The 16,504-nt window shown below is 40.5% G+C and overlaps 2 protein-coding genes across 4 annotated transcripts; both read left to right on the forward strand.

Annotated features, from left to right (window-relative positions):
* Positions 1-204: 204 nt before the first annotated feature.
* On the forward strand, positions 205-7,877 carry dgt1 (dim gamma-tubulin 1). 3 transcript variants are annotated; one of them, XM_065231823.1, is made up of 4 exons: positions 238-315; positions 4,827-4,903; positions 4,977-5,637; positions 5,704-7,877. In XM_065231823.1, the coding sequence occupies exons 2-4, from the start codon at positions 4,880-4,882 to the stop codon at positions 6,810-6,812; spliced, it is 1,794 nt and encodes a 597-aa protein (XP_065087895.1). In that variant the 5' UTR covers positions 238-315; positions 4,827-4,879; the 3' UTR covers positions 6,813-7,877. The 3 variants fall into 3 exon arrangements, with proteins under 3 accessions (XP_065087894.1, XP_065087895.1, XP_065087896.1); XM_065231824.1 differs by having other exon boundaries at positions 293-315; positions 4,837-4,903; XM_065231822.1 differs by lacking the exon at positions 4,827-4,903 and having other exon boundaries at positions 205-315.
* A 1,947-nt stretch (positions 7,878-9,824) lies between these two features.
* Positions 9,825-14,876, forward strand: LOC135709406 (SET and MYND domain-containing protein 4-like). The gene is made up of 2 exons (XM_065231711.1): positions 9,825-10,277; positions 10,346-14,876. Exons 1-2 carry the CDS (start codon positions 10,108-10,110, stop codon positions 11,700-11,702), a joined length of 1,527 nt encoding a protein of 508 aa, XP_065087783.1. The 5' UTR covers positions 9,825-10,107; the 3' UTR covers positions 11,703-14,876.
* Positions 14,877-16,504: the final 1,628 nt, after the last annotated feature.

Consider the following 16,504-nt stretch of genomic DNA (forward strand, 5'->3'; position numbering starts at 1 on the left):
GGGAATACAAAAAAAAACAGCGTCGATTGACAATCAATCGGATCCTGCGCCTGTTGTGACGACGTTCTTCCTCACGTACACAACTACACCTGCTTCCGCTTTTAGTTTTGATCCCTTGCGACAGTCGGTAAATAACCGCACACGCAACACACACACACACCTGCTAAGCTACACTCACACAACCGTACCAGTCTGTGGAAACGAATGAGAATTTTACAATATGGCTGCCACAGTCTAGTGATTTGTTGTTACCCGTGGTGGTCGCTGCGTGAGCTTCGCGCGTGGAATTTTCTTATTTTCCGCTTGTCACCGATTGTGAGTACTTCCAATTTACCCACTGTTCGCTAGTTGAATACCTAGTCAACATAAACTAGATAAAATCATGCACTAGACGCCTACGATAGTGCACAAAAATCGGGCTGCAAAGAAAATTTCATCATCCATTCATTGAAGCCAGCAGACGGCAAGAAAAAATCCCTGAGACGCCATTATTTGGTAGCAGGGAAATAGCTGACTGGCTGTTACGTGTGTTTTCCGCCGTGTCGCGAAACCAGACTTTCACCTCGTCTCTTGTTTCGACGAGCGCTCCGAATTTTCTTGCTTTTTGACCGTTACGTGTTCTCCCGGCGATGGAAAACTATCGGAACTGCTGGACGTTTATGTCCTTCGATAGACGGAAACGGTTCCAGCAAGTGGTATGTGAGTTTTTTGGAGATTTTCACGCGTAGAAAAATGCACTTCACTGAGCTATGTTTCGCACTCCGTAATGGCCGACCTCACAACGGCAAGATTCAGCAGTCGTCAGTTTGACGTGCACGCGTTTTGACGTTTAGGAACGCTGCCCCGAGTCGCAGGGGTGTATCACATAATTGTACTAAAATAAAATAGCCTGAAGTGGCTGCGTTTCGAATAACACTGTACACGCTATTTCAAAACTACCCAAATTTATTTATTTATTTTATTTGTCGCCAATCAATGTAGACCGTTGTACAATTGTTGCCTTAAATACGTGTTCAGAGTATCGATATATTCAAAGATATTTGTGGAATAGATCAATAATTTGGGGTATCGTTCTTTTTTATGAGGGAAATTTTACCGCCCCGAAAATATATTTTCGGCAAGTTTTCATTTTTTCTAAAAATTTCGGGAAAATTTATCAAAAATCCATGAAAATCAGTTTTTTCTTAGATGAGAAAATTTACACGTAAAAATATGTTTTTTTCTATCTCATCATGAAAAAAAAATGGACTCAGTAAAACCGGAAGGTCGATGATTTGTGGTTTTTTAAGTCCAACTTTATGCCAAGATGACTTACAAAAAATATTTTCTTTGAAAAATTGAAAAGGGATTTATTTTAGAATTTCGATATCTTTTTCCAATATTTTTTTCGGAGCGGCGAACTCGGGTGAACTTCCCCTTAAGTGCTATTTTTTACAATTTTGTCTTTTTTATATAGGGTAGATAGAATCCACCCAGATCGGTCAAAATTGAACCTACCAAAAAATGGGTAATCTATGTTGGGAGTGTCGAGAAACTAACGATTTTAAATTGGTTCACTATTTGACTAGCCTATTGGTCCCAAGCAAATCGATTACGAACCCCATTCTAGTCAAAATTCTAGTATTACACTATGTTTGTTTTGATCCGCTATGAAAGTTTGACAGATAAAATGTGGGGCTAGTGGATTTTCCTATGTTTCGAGGGGTGAATCGATTAGCTTGGGACCGAAGATAGTACCAGAGCTGAGACAAAAAGTTGAGCACGTTTCTTCGGGACCTTCTGGTCTTAGAGTTATCTCTATGGTAGTAGCATAGAGGTAACTCTAAGATCAGAAGCCCCTCGAGCCCCTCATTTTAGTTGTCAAACTTCAGAGGACAGTCGTGTATTTTCGGAAGTGTGTATTTACAATTCAGCTGATTTATGAAGTTGATCTCTTGCTTAAACATCAAAATAAACGGGACTGAGGGAAATCATCAAAAGCATATTCGACCGTTGCCGGCGCCGGTGGTGTAGTGGTAAGCGTGACTGCTTTCTCACCCCAATGGGTCTGGGTTCAATCCCAGCCGAGGTCGGTGGGATTTTTCTGAGGCATAAAAATCTCTAGTCACGTCTTCCTTCTTTTTTTTTTTCCTTTATTAAAGAGAGTCACGTCTTCCTTCGGAAGGGAAGTAAACCGTTGGTCCCGGCCCATGTGTGCTTGAATGGGTGCGATATCCTACGCAGGTATGGAAACTGCCTTCCTGCATATTCGATTGCCCTCAAAGAATGGCAATCGATGTCCGTTGGTGATTGGCACTAGATTGCAGAACAGAGACCGACGTTAAATAAAAGACTATATTATATTCGACCGTTTAACTTGATATTGATTAGCTTTTAACTTGATAACCATTTTAAAGCTTATTTCGAACTTTACAAAATATGGGCTCATTCAAGCAATTTTAAGCTGTGAAAGTCATGAACGAGTTCTCATTTTTGCTCTGGAAAAAAAAAAATGCGCCAATTGGTGAGCGGTGTTGAGAGGATGTAAACCTCGATGTAAACAAAGTAAATTGAATTTGGAATTGAAAATTATTATTTTTCAGCAAAATAACTTCAAAATTAAAAGTGATCGACTCCGCACCCCTCAGGTTTGAAACATACTTCTAGCATAGAGGTAACTCTAAGACCAGAAAGTCCCGAAGATAGGCGCTCAACTTTTTGGCTCTGCTCTGGTACTATCTTCGGTCCCAAGCTAATCGATTCACCCCTCGAAACATAAGAAAATCCATGTACCCCTCATTTTATCGGTCAAACTTTCATAGCAAATCAAAACAAACATAGTGTAGTACTAGAATTTCGACTAGAATGGAATACGTTAATCGTTTGCTTGGGACCAATAGGCTAGTCAAGCAGTGAGCCAATTTAAAATCGTTAGTTTCGAATTGATTGTTGCTTCTAGCACTACATTTCTGGCTACATTCACATTTCTGGGCCAAGATGGCACAATATATTTTTTTTTGAGTGAAAGGTTGAAAAATCTAGATCTTGGTATTTCAAGCTGAACATTGCATTAGGTCGTAAGTAACATTGACAGATTCTCTTCGTCGACTTTCTCTTTGTATCCCCATGGCCATTTAAAAACATTCCCAGGTATTTTCAGCACACAGTTCGATAAAAGAATCTTTTATCTTGCATTCAATACAACAAACATAACAAGAAACGGTTATGTGCTCAAGTTATTAATGAAAGAGAAAGTCGACGAAGAGAATCGATCAATATTACTTAGGACCTAATGCAATGTTCAGCTTGATTTATTTTACAGAACGGATTGTAAAAAAGAAATCAAAACCTGGGTCCCCAGTAATTTTCAAACCAAGGTTTGATAATGCGACGAGAAACTAGAGAAAACATCCCGAAAAAATTATAATAAAACAATGAAATTACAATGATTTTTACTGTTGAATTTTGAGTACATTAAAATTTATTTTTCAATTAATCTACGGAGAAAAATTAAATTTAAATTTTTAACGACACAATACTCAAACAATGCAAATTAATGTGGTGAGATCAAATTTGTTCGAGAAAAATCAGTTTTGTATCGTTAAGATGCCCTTTTTCACTGTAAATTTCTCCATGTGAACCATGAATTTCGTTGTGATTTTATGATAATCAACAAAAATGTCCAATGTTTTTACTATAATGTCTACACAGGAAATAAATATAATACCGTAGACCCCTGGTTATCTGACCGTTTTTAATTTGAACACTTTTTAGTTTGAACCCCGTTAATCTGCATGTCATGGAAATTATAAATCGCTTAACGGTCATTAAGCACATGGAATAAAGAAAAGCGAAATAGAACGATACACGGATAGATATCTCCTTACACCTTTTGGCAAATTTCTATTGCTGATTATTCATAAAATGTATAAGTCAACTAATAAGCAGACGCCTTGCAAAAAGTTAATGAAGCTCATGTGTCAAATGAAATGTATAAGCGATCTCACATACCTTTTATGCATTCTTATAGGACGTATGTGGTTTGTCTATTTGTAAAAATGTATAAGTGAAACACATGCATAAAATAATTGATTTTCGTTTCGTGTATGAAACGCAGAACAAAACCAAAGCAGCAAATAAGGCTTCCAGAAACTTTCTTTTCTGATGGCCATAAGGTTTCTAGCAGTTCAAATTAAAAATTAATCCCGTTAGAATGCACGATGTGTCGTTTATATTAACAGGTGCCCACGGTTTGTATCAATCAATGCTATTCATGATGATGTACATAACTAAATATTCGAAAACGGGAACATTAAGAATATGATCCATTTGGAGAATTTCCACTTCAATTTAACGCTTCGAAAATAAATTGAAATCTTCTAAAATTCCTCTGTTGTTGATCGACCGATTTTAGAGTAGTTGTTTGTTAAAATGATTTTTTGTCTGGTAAAATAGACCAAAAAGAACGGGAACCAAAACAAACCCGGCAGAACTTCCAAAATTCACAGGTGAGGGAAAAGAACGGGATGATTTTAGTTAAGTTTCGCGCAGTTTTATCATCTGTCAAATTAAAGTGAAAAGGTCTACATAAAAATTTGAATTTACCTTCTTTATTTATTATTCAGTTGTTTTTTATTTTGTTCGCTATTAGATGAGAGAAATTTGATGACACCGTGGAAACCTTGGCAAAAATTACTTTTTAATCTTAATTTATTTGAGCTTCTGTTAACGGTCACATTGATAAGCGTTTATATATTATCGTTTACGAAAGAAAAAAATTTATTTGCAAAAATAATGCGCAGCCAGAAAAATGTTCTAAAACTTGTTCTTTCCCACATTTCCTACAGTGTAATTTAGTACAAGCCAATCCCTCTTTTGTCACCAAATTTCTGCCATCAGGATGATGCAGAATCAAAACAATCCAGTAAGAATTCCACGTTTTCCTTTTTAGAAATGTGTGTGCTTTTTTCTCAAACCTGAATGCTTCTTCATTTCAGAAGGGTCCCAGGAAGATGAGCAATCCTCGCGGACAGCAGAGGACTCGGCCATATCAGCACCATACTAGTAGCAGCACCGGAACGACAACGGCATCAACAACAGTAGGAGGAGGAGGACGCATCGCAGCATCAGGCCATCGCAATAATACAACAGTTGCAGCCGTAAACGCGATCGATCAGGAGAAAGCGCTCCGTAATCAAATTCACATGGAGATCGAAAAGAAGTCAAAGGCTTGTTCCAATCAATCCTTCGAATGTACACTTCCGCGCTTGGAACAGTACAGTTATTGCAAGCGACATATCTTGCAAGATACTCGCGCGCCGTACAAACAATGCGCTTTCTTTTTCGCATCAAATGGAAAGCGCTGCCTGGAACCGGCTCCAAAGTACGACAACAAGAAAGATTACGGCACGAACTATTGCTTCGAGCATAGCCGGCTGACGCAGCTGACAAAGACTAAATCGACCGTCGGAAAATACACACCGATCGAAACGACCGAGACGCTACTGCACAATCTTGCGCATCATGTCAAGGTGGACAAGGCCAAACAGCAACAACAACAACAACAACAGTTGGCAAATTCATCATTAAAAATAAGTGTCCATGAGGACGATGAAGATGGAGATGTTGATGTCGTTACACCGTCAGTCGATCCCTATGGTAAGTTGGGAATTGTTTCGGAATTTCTAGGTAAGGGTTTTAATCAAACGTTTGTATTTATTTCAGTTGATATTGATGTAGCCACAATCAACGATTCAGCTCGCGTCGTTCTGGATTATGCTTCCGACAGTAGCACTGATGATGAAGCCACTCTGGTGGGTAATACATGGCGCGGGTATGATGTGGACAATTCCGATAACGAGAGCGTCGACTCGCAGAATGAAGATCTACTGAAGCATGCTGGGATTTACACAGTCGAGGAAGCCACCATGATCACAAAGGAAAAATTGATCAGGTTGCAAACCCTGTATATCGATCAGTTCCATCGGCTGCAACATGTATTGAAAGAGAAACGTCGACGATATCTTCATGAGTTGCGCCGTGAGCGCGAACAGTATTGCAGTATTCATGATCAGGTTAAGGATTCACCTAAGGAACGCAAACTCTATGAAAAGTTAAAAGCATTTAATCATTATCACCGAAAGTACGGAATGGAAGCTATTTTGCATCGGAAGTATTTGGAAAAACGAGCTAAGGCAACGGAAGGATTGCATCAGAAGGTAGCATCACATCCGAAGTGTGCATTTACCGAGGGAGGAGTGAAGTGCGGAGAAAGGACATTACCTTGTTGCAAATTTTGTCGAAAGCACATCCTTGAAGACAAAAAGCAAGTGCTGTTCAAATCTTGCGGAGTCGAAAAGAGTGGTGTCGTCTGTCAGGAACCGTTGGCAAACCTTTTCGAGAATTCCACTTGTTATCTCCATGTCGAGCTACCGGCACAGAAAACTTTTAGCAAAAAGAAGTACGAATCGGAATCGGATGGCGAAGATGATTCTCAGGAAGTCAAGAAGGAGCCGCTGGTCATTCCGAAGATCGAAAAAGAATCACCGTCGCAATCGTCTAGCACCACGGCCACTGCTGTCGAAACCGGAGATCAGGAAATGTCCTCAGAGCCACCGATTGTGGAACATAACATTACCATTGCCCACGACAGTGATCCAGCGAATCTAGAGGATTCCCTTCCGGTGAGTGTCATTGCCAAACCAAAGCCAGTGTTGGAAGCTAAAGTGGAAGAGACCACCGATTGCGGCAGCAAAGACACATGTGCAGACGAAGAACCGAAAGAGGCAGATGAAGAGAAGGAAACCGACGAGCCTACCAAAATGGCAGAGTGAAATGAAAAGTCTACCGATTTTGGTCTCAATTTAATTGATTTTTATTGTGTTTCTTTCCTTTCATTGTAATAGTTTCATTAAATACAGTCGCGCGATAATTCGAAACATAAAAAGAACACAAAAAATACACTAGAGAATAGGCTGAACAGATAAAATAATAAGAAAAATCACCTCGATCAAATATGTATCTCTTCGGTAGTTGTTTTAGCATTAATTTGGAATAAACTTTTTAGCTAAGTCGATCACGTATTGTTTTATTACTACTACTTTGTTGTGTTTGTTTGCATGCTCTGTTTTATACGACTACGTTGTTTTTTTTTGTTGCTGATCGGATCATTTATGGGTGTTTAAATCAAAACTGCGTTTAATTTGCCAGCAGTTAGAATCATTGTTAGCTTTGCGAAGTCCGAAGCTAGATGGATGTTGGTCTGTAGGAATTTTGAGTGATGGTTTTCCTCTCCGGATGATTTGCCACGAGGTCAAGAGGTCAGGACAGTATTTATGGATTATTTGCTAATTTGGAACTGAGCAGCGACGTAGTGAAGGGGTAGCGAAATTCAAAGAGTATCTCCCTAGCAACTTTTCCACGACATTAATTTCAATTCCATTTAATCAATGGCCGGAAAGCTTTCTTAATGACTTCCAAGGAGAACTTCAAAGTAAGAGAGGATTCAGCCCTGTGCTTTATAATAAAGTAAATTTTTTAAAAAGAACTTCAATGTAATCCTGAAAAAATAATTCAATGAGCTTTGCGATGAAAATTTCAGGTAATTCTTTGCAGAATTCCAGGGGTTAATTTAAAAGCGAGCTTAAAAGTTTGTCGGTGTTAAAAGTACATTAGGTGCTGTGTACCGATGTAAGTCATGACATTGTCAGGCCTATTCTGCGAGTCGTGTGACTTTCTGTTAAACGTGACAGCTGATTCTCGTGTACAGTTGTCATTGAGAGACTCCTCGGCCAAAGTGACATCCATCGTTAGCCCAGACATAGTTAAGTTCATTCCTGTGAAAACAAGCTGGGTGATCAGTCCTTGGTTAATGCCCTTCCTAATTGCGCATACCTCAACCATATCACAGAGAACAGACATGGAGGCTCGAACAAAATTTCTCTGAAAACTTGTGTAAAGATTCCTATTCGACTTAAGCACCACTAACGGCGACTTCCCCACTTAAAAACCCTCTTTGACAACATGATGGCGCTGGCGTTGCACAAATTACACTAGACACTAAGTGCTAGTAGCGCCAAGTGGCAATTTTCAACAGAAAATTTATCGATACTAGCGCCAAATTGGTCGAAAGTGGAAAATTATAGAGAGAAAATCAGGAGATGCTAACACCACGTAACGGCGACGTTCCCACTTATTTTACACAAGTTTCTGACCGAGCTTCAACGTCTGTTCTCTGTGACCATATGGTGGACCCACAGACAAACAGACGTAACTCTTCATTGTGTATCTTCGTTCGCGCATTTAACGGTTGATTTGAATATTATCAGTTCCACGAACTACTCGCCGCAGCGCTGGCATCGGATCACTTTGACGTTTCTATACATTCTATATAACTTTTATGCAATATTGTTTGCGAGTTAGCGAGCAAGCTTGTTTTCCGCGAGAAGCCTGAAAGATGTCGCTACTGAGGTCCTATGTTTTGAGATACTATGTTTTCAAGAAAAACCTTTTCAAAGAGTTACGTCTGTTTGTCTGTGGTGGACCCATGCGGTGAGATATGTTATGAAAGTGTCCCTACATGACCAGAAAACTGCCACGAACAAACTAGAAGTCGTGACGATGCCCAAAGCCAGTACTATCTATGTTCCTGGTAATGCAAATTACATATGTCTCGCCTTGGTGGACGCAGAGGACTCAAGCTTTTCGCCAACCAGAGACTATTTGCTAGGACCAGGTACCGAAAATATAACATACAGGGTTGCCTGGAACGGAACCAAAACACTCGCAAAATATGTAAATCAGTACTTGGGGAGGGCGGCTGATGGCATTAAGTACAGCCCCATTGATTTCGTTGAGGCATGGAGGCGGATGTGTTCTCAATCTGTCCAAGTGTATGATCCCATGTCAATACAAATGATGTTGGCGCTACTAGCACTTAGTGTCTAGTGTAATTTGTGCAACGCCAGCGCCATCATGTTGTCAAAGAGGGTTTTTAATTGGGGAAGCCGCCGTTAGTGGCGCTTAAGTCGAATAGGAATCTTTACACAAGTTTTCAGAGACATTTTGTTCGAGCCTCCATGTCTGTTCTCTGTGCCGCTAGCATCTCCTGATTTCCTCTATAAATTTATCACTTTCGACCAATTGGGCGCTAGCACAGAGAACAGACGTTCAAGCTCGGTCAGAAACTTGTGTAAAATAAGTGGGAACGTCGCCGTTACGTGGTGTTAGCATCTCCTGATTTTCTCTATAAATTTTCCACTTTCGACCAATTTGGCGCTAGTATCGATAAATTTTCTGTTGAAAATTGCCACTTGGCGCTACTAGCACTTAGTGTATAGTGTAATTTGTGCAACGCCAGCGCCATCATGTTGTCAAAGTGGGTTTTTAAGTGGGGAAGTCGCCGTTAGTGGCGCTTAAGTCAAATAGGAATCTTTACACAAGTTTTTAGAGAAATTTTGTTCGAGCCTCCATGTCTGTTCTCTGTGGCGCTAGTATTGATAAATTATCTGTTGAAAATTGCCACTTGGCGCTACCAGCACTTAGTGTCTAGTGTAAGTTTTGCAACGCCAGACATGGAGGCTCGAACAAAATTTCTCTAAAAACTTGTGTAAAGATTCCTATTCGACTTAAGCGCCACTAACGTTGACTTCCCCAATTAAAAACCTTCTTTGACAACATGATGGCGCTGGCGTTGCACAAATTACACTAGACACTAAGTGCTAGTAGCGCCAAGTGGCAATTTTCAACAGAAATTTATCGATACTAGCGCCAAATTGGTCGAAAGTGGAAAATTTATAGAGAAAATCAGGAGATGCTACACCACGTAACGGTGACGTTCCCACTTATTTTACACAAGTTTCTGACCAAACTTGAACTTCTGTTCTCTGTGTTTCAGTGTTCAATAGTATTTTTTCCAATGTTTCACTGTAAGCTAAACTCAAATTAGGGTCATTCTCATTTGCAGTGTGCACTTTTTGCGATTTATGAGTTGATCTCATTTTTCGTGTATTTTGTTATGCGTTTGTGTGCCATTTTTTTCCTGGTGAAAACTGTCGTGTTTTTTGTTAAAAACTTGCGTCTAAATTCTTGTTCGAAATAAGATACGTTACCATCTGGTCCATTTGCGTCATGGATATGCAGGACCTGCCCAAGTGCTGCATCCGGTCAGCCCAGATCCGGCGGTCGGGGAATCTGCTTTATGCGAAGCGTCAATATAGGGACGCCATGGAAAAGTACAACCAAAGTATCTGCTCAGCACCCAACGATTCGGCAGATTTAGACATCGGATTCGCTAATCGGTAAGTAAGTGGTACGTCGCCCACATGATGGTTTTTCACTACTAGCGGGTAGTTTTTTTTCTTTTTAGATCGGCTGTCTACTATGAACAATGTGACTACAAAATGGCTTTGGCTAACATTGCTTTGGTCAGAAAGCACATTTATCCGGAACAGTTAATGCCAAAATTGGTGATACGTGAAACTAATTGTCGGGCAAAACTCGAGGAAATCGATCGGAATGGCAGTGCTTCTAAACATCAGTCTCTAACGTTCAATCTTGAAGCGAATCCCACCATTCCTTTTCTCGCTAAGGGAATCAGCGCGCGAAAACATCCCGTCTTCGGTACCAGCATGGTAGCCGAGCGAGACTTTAAAGCTGGAAATGTGATTCTTCAGGAGAAGCCGATGCAAGTCAGTGTTTGCCACCGAAACCTATTCACCAACTGCAATCATTGTTTCTCGGAGAATCTACTCCATTTGATTCCCTGTCCGAATTGTACTTCGGCCATGTTCTGCGACGCAGATTGCATGCGGCATGGTTTAAAAATACACCGTTTCGAGTGTGGCGTCACGGCGAATTTGAGCGAGCAAAATGACTATTGGATAGGCCCAAGATTGTTCTTCCGCGGATTGACACTGTTTGACGACGACATCCAGAAGATGATGGCATTTTGCAAAGCCTGCAAGCAAACCGAACGCAGGTTCACTGATTTAGATTACATGAACTACAACCCACTGGAGGAATTCAAGATGTTCCTTACGTGTAGCCTTCGATTGCGTACAAAACCAGTCATTAATAATATTCTACACTTGAATGCTATGATCTGCTTTATGGTGTACATGCAGGTTCCATTGGTTAAATCACTGATATGCGATGAAACAGTAAAATATTTCACTCTGAAATGCTTCCTTGAATTAATGATCCAAGATAAAGGTTTGTCGATCCAGCAGGAGCATAACTGCCGTCTGTATCCTGTTGCGTCGGGTTTTAGTCACTCGTGTGATCCAAATACGCTGCTTTTGGACTACGGTGGCCAATTAAAATTAATCGTGCTGCGTCCCATTCGTCGTGGTGCACAGGTCCTCATATCGCACGGGCCTTTGTGTAGCCAAGAACCGGAAGAACGACAAATCCGGTTGGATGCGCTACAGTTTCATTGTCGGTGCAATTTTTGCGACGAGGAAAAGCACCGAAAGTGGTTAGCTAAACTCAACAGACGTTGCCGCATCGTTCCGGCTCATTTGGAGATCGTGCAGAGATTGTTGACGGGAGCAGAATTCTGCAACGCAGATAAACTAAACGCACTGCAGCAGTTTGTTCAGCGATACTCATGGACCCATCCACATAATCACTTCGATATATACTTGGAAGCTTACAGAGTGGTGCTTAATGTTTGCTATCAAAACGAAATGACGGCCGCCATGCGACAGAAAATTGCACGTTGAAGGAGGTTGCCTCGATCGGGACGGGTTTTTTTTTATATCTGCTTTGATCCGAAAGTTAAAAGCAGTCAAAATAATGTTTTTTTTTAATTATATTTCTGCTTTGATCTGAATGATCAATGCATTTTGTGTATCCTGCGTTTCCTGTTGCAAAAGGGTTAAAGTTGCCTGATACTGTTCAATTTAGTACATATCTAAGAAATAAATAACTCGATGTTTGACAAACTAAAAACTAATACAAGTTGCGTCTCTAATATATTTAGTAAGAGCGTGGTTTCCCACCTATGCCACTCCCTTATCTCCCGCTTCCAACAGCCATCGTTGTGAACAACATTCCAATACCCAACAAGAAGACCATCCAGGTTCTTGGTGTACGCTTGGACCGGGAGCTGAGGTTCGAAGCACATTTCAATGAGATCAAAGCCAACTTTCTCCTCAGGGAGGGCAACAGAGCTCTCGGAAACTTGGTCCATAAGGGGCTTCCACCCGTGTCCAGGGTACACTGGAACGGAGTCAGAGGATGGACAGAACCAACCATACGCGTTGACCTTTCAACTGACAGGCGCTTCAAGGCAGGTAACGCCCGTCCATGCAGGCCCACGTAGCGGAGCTGCTGAGAACTAAATACGCAAATTTTCAACACCGTTACACGGACGGCTCTAAGGCCATGAGGAAGGTCGGATTCGGAGTAGCGGATGTATCCAATAGTTACTTATTTCGACTACCCGATCAGTGCTCCGTCTTCTCGGCGGAGGCGGAGGCCATCCACTTCGCCACCACATCACCCGCCAATAAACCCATCCTAACAGACTCCGCCAGCGTTTTATACGCCTTGAATTCAGCAACATCCAAACACCCCTGGATACAAGGGATCCAAAAGGCCGCGCCGCCGAACACCTCATTTGTTTGGGTACCCGGTCAGTGCGGTATCCGGGGCAACCCCCCCAGAATTAGAGCTGACCCTCCTCAGAGAATTTCAGAAATAAATACCAGAGCAATATATTTTTGCATTACATGGAGCAGTTGCGAAATTTTCCAGATCACGTAAAAACAAACTCTGCTGCGACTTTGAATTTCTTAATAAAATACCTATTCACGGCTGATGATTGGTCTTAATCTTTTATTATTATTTTTGCTACACACAAACGTCTCATATGAGGTTGAATCCCTTCATTCGTTTTGAAGACATGTCTTAATTTTGAAAACATTTGGAATTCTGTGAAGAAGTGTTTCTGAGGCTTAGAATAATACTGAATGAAGCTTTTCATTTTTCAAGACTTCGAAAAACATCCAGGAACTTGATTGAAATCATATTGAACATCCATGGATATCAACTAAGTTCTATAAAACTTTACGCAGGTTCCAGTACGTTTACAAAGTTTCTTTAGCTATTAAACTCAATGAACTCAAATAAAGCACCCTGAACTTTTTCCCAATCTAGATTTAACTGTTCCCCGAGCCTCTATGAAGTTCCCGAAATGTGTGGGAAATTCTGCGAATTGCTGGTAAGTTGCGTCCACGAGGTTTTCTGAATTTTGTGAGTGTTCGCGTCTCAGTGTCGAGTAATTTTTAGAATATCGTGTAGAGTACTCGTTAATATGTTGAAAAATCATGGCAGGTAGTTTTTGCACAGACAAACAGACATAACTCATTGAATATTTCTCACTGTAAAACATCGTCGCGTCCAGAACTCTTGGCTTTGTCTTCAAGATTACTAAGAACTTCACAGACATTTACTGCTTGAAATCAGAGAGCAATCTCGTACGATCCACGTTGGAATACTGCTCTACAGTCTGAAGCCCGAACTACAATGATGGGACCGAGCGAATTGATTCTGTGCAACGACGTTTTCTTCGCTTCGCGCTCCGTAAGCTGCCTTGGAGATATTCACTTCGTCTTCCAAGCTACGAGAATCGCTGCCAATTGATCAATGTTGAGCCCTTACGTATCCGAAGAGATGTTTTCAGAGCCTTAACCGTCGCCGATACTCTGCAGGGAAGAATCGACTGCGAAGCAATTCTCCAACAAGTGAACATTAATGTTCAACTTCGATCACTACGTAACAGTCTTATGCTGAGACTTCCACTTCTTCGAATTAATTATAGCTTAGGGAGCGCTATTTACGGCTTGCAGAAATTGTTCAACCGATTGGCTCGATATTCGATTTCCACTTGACACGGAATATGCTTCGCCGAAGATTCTCTGCCTTTTTTGCTGACCGAAGGCGCTTGACGCCCAACAGCTAAGTGTAAAATTTAAGACTTATACATTTTTAGTTGCTTGAAAATGCTTTCCTTGTTATTTTCGTTTGTAACTGTAGTATATGTAGTCTGTATAATCTGTACTTTTTTTTACAACACATCATTGGGACTATTTCTAGTCTGTTGATGCAAACATAACAAATAAACAAATAAACCTAGTTCGGTAAGCGTGCCGACCCTGAAGCCATTGTAGTCAGGGAGTCTCAGAATTGCTCCTAACTGAGGTGGCTAATATTGAGCTTACACAAACTACAACTAACTAATTTTTTACCAAGATAGCTGTACTTGCAAATATTTCTTATGTCTCATTCATTGTCTGTTCCTGGAAATTTGACCAAGATCTCAGAACATCATGTTGCATTTCTACATTATTCCAATCTACAAATTCTCGAAAATCTAGCCGACCTTCTAAGAAGTTCCCTGAACTTATTCAAGTTACCAACGGCCCCATCATATCATCCATCACACCAGCCACAGTACAGTCAACAATTACAGACGCCACTCTGCACGGTCAGTACTTCGGCCAACCACCCGATCATCGCACCAGCCAGCAGAGTCAACATTCTAGCCAACACCTCGTTCAGTCCATCAGCCAGCGCAGTCAGCATTCCGGCCATTAACCCAGTCGATATCACACCCGGTCAGCACATTCACCAGGGTAAGCAGCCACGGAACCGAAGTCCACGATAAACCGCCAGCATTAGCAACCTCAGGAATAGGCACACAGCTCCGAGTAAATAGCAACAGGAAATAAAGCATAGGCAGTTTAACAGGTAGAACCATTTTTATAATACCAAAATTGAATAATCGACGAAAAATTGACGTATCAGCTTTTGTAAACAATGCATTTGATCGTCGATTTGGCGTAACTGGTAGCTCGCCCACGCAAGCTAACACTACCATCAGATAATGGAAATTTTCCCCTACCTGCTAGTGGTGTTAGTCAAGCATGGGAAAATTCATTCACTCGCGCGAGCTCCACAGAATCAAAATAGCCATCCTCGCCTACAAACAGATTGCCGAACGAGTGTAAATTCTTCCTACCAAGTGACTCTGCAGCTCGACTCCGAACTGACAGCAGTAGAAGGAAATAAGGATAAACTGAAAGGCAGCCGAACAATTTTCTCTAGCGAGGGAGAACCAGATTGAATGCGTAAAATCCGAATGCTTACGATTTAAATAGCCGAGTCAGATAGTTTTTGGCTCACTGATTTAAATCAGTTGAATTGACCACAGCAGTTTTAAGTTATTTGCGTGACGCTTATGTTTATGTGCTACAGTATAACAGTTTTCTCGATATTAATAGCGATTTAAATGTGTCAATGTATGTTTAAAGCTAGAAAATAAAAAGTGATTCTTTCTGCAAAATTCTCATTCAGCTCACTCAGCAGAATGCAATCGTAAAAGGCTCAGCATGGAAAAAATAATAAGAGAGGAATTATCCACACTACTACACTCAGAATCATTCATGTTACGCTCAGCTGTCTGTTTTGCTCAATTCTGCATTCATCGAAGAAAATAGAAGCAATGCGAATACGAACGAAATCAGTGCGGCTCGCACAAGCTGCTGTTCGTTTCTGATGTTGTATGCGTGTGAGTGAGTTGAGAATGCAAAATTGAACGATTTTTCCCATGCTTGGTGTTAGTAATCGTGTACGAGCTACCAGTTACGCCAAATCGACGATCAAAAAATGCATTGTTTACAAAAGCTGATACGTCCCTTTGAAGAAGTAATCAAGTCTTGATGTTTAGCGTTAGTTGTGAACAGTTCTTTTTGAAAACCTTTATCCGAAGCTCCCGGACGTAATTTACATAATTCCTTGATCTTCAAATAAGTTTTGCGAAGTTCTTCGATTTTCTATTTAATTTGCTCAACTTGTACAAAGATTGCTGAACTACTTTAAATGCGTAGCCTTTCTATGCAGCTTTCCGAACTTATGAGAATTTTGTTTCTGTTCCTTGAAGTTTTATACAAAATTTTAAATTCTATGCAATTCCCTAAACTAGTTAAACTATTTTTTTAGGAAGTGCTAAAGATGTTCCCGGAATTTTATTAGAGTTTCCTGCAATAAAAGAAAGTTTCATTAACTTCATTGAAGTTTCCAAAACTTCATGTTCCCCAATTTTACTTTTAATGTTTTCAACAAAAAAAATCGAAGCTTTCCGAATTTCCGCGATTTTGACATCTACAAAGCCACTAAAGTTTAAAGAAACTCAATGAAGGCAAAGAAAAATGCCAAAACTTTAACGAGCTTCCCCAAATTTCTATAAAGTTTGATGATAGTTCTACTAAATAATTTGCATTTCCTCGAAGTTCACTGAGCATCTACAATAATAACTAAACTCCTATAAAATTTGTTACACCTCTAAAAAATCTTCAGAACTTCTACGCAGTTCCTGAAGTTCTACAACGGTTTTTTTTAAGTTTCCCAACAATTTACGAAGTTCCCTAACATCAATCTCGTGTGTTATCTTACAGGTACAAAGGGAACCATGCTTGGAAAATGCGTTCATTATCAGAACTTAGACGCATTGCCAGAACTC

The sequence above is a fragment of the Ochlerotatus camptorhynchus genome, unplaced genomic scaffold (assembly GCF_037179485.1).
Source record: "Ochlerotatus camptorhynchus isolate MF236.1 unplaced genomic scaffold, CSIRO-AGI_Acam_v1.1 ptg000361l, whole genome shotgun sequence".
NCBI classification, from domain to species: Eukaryota; Metazoa; Arthropoda; class Insecta; order Diptera; family Culicidae; genus Ochlerotatus; species Ochlerotatus camptorhynchus.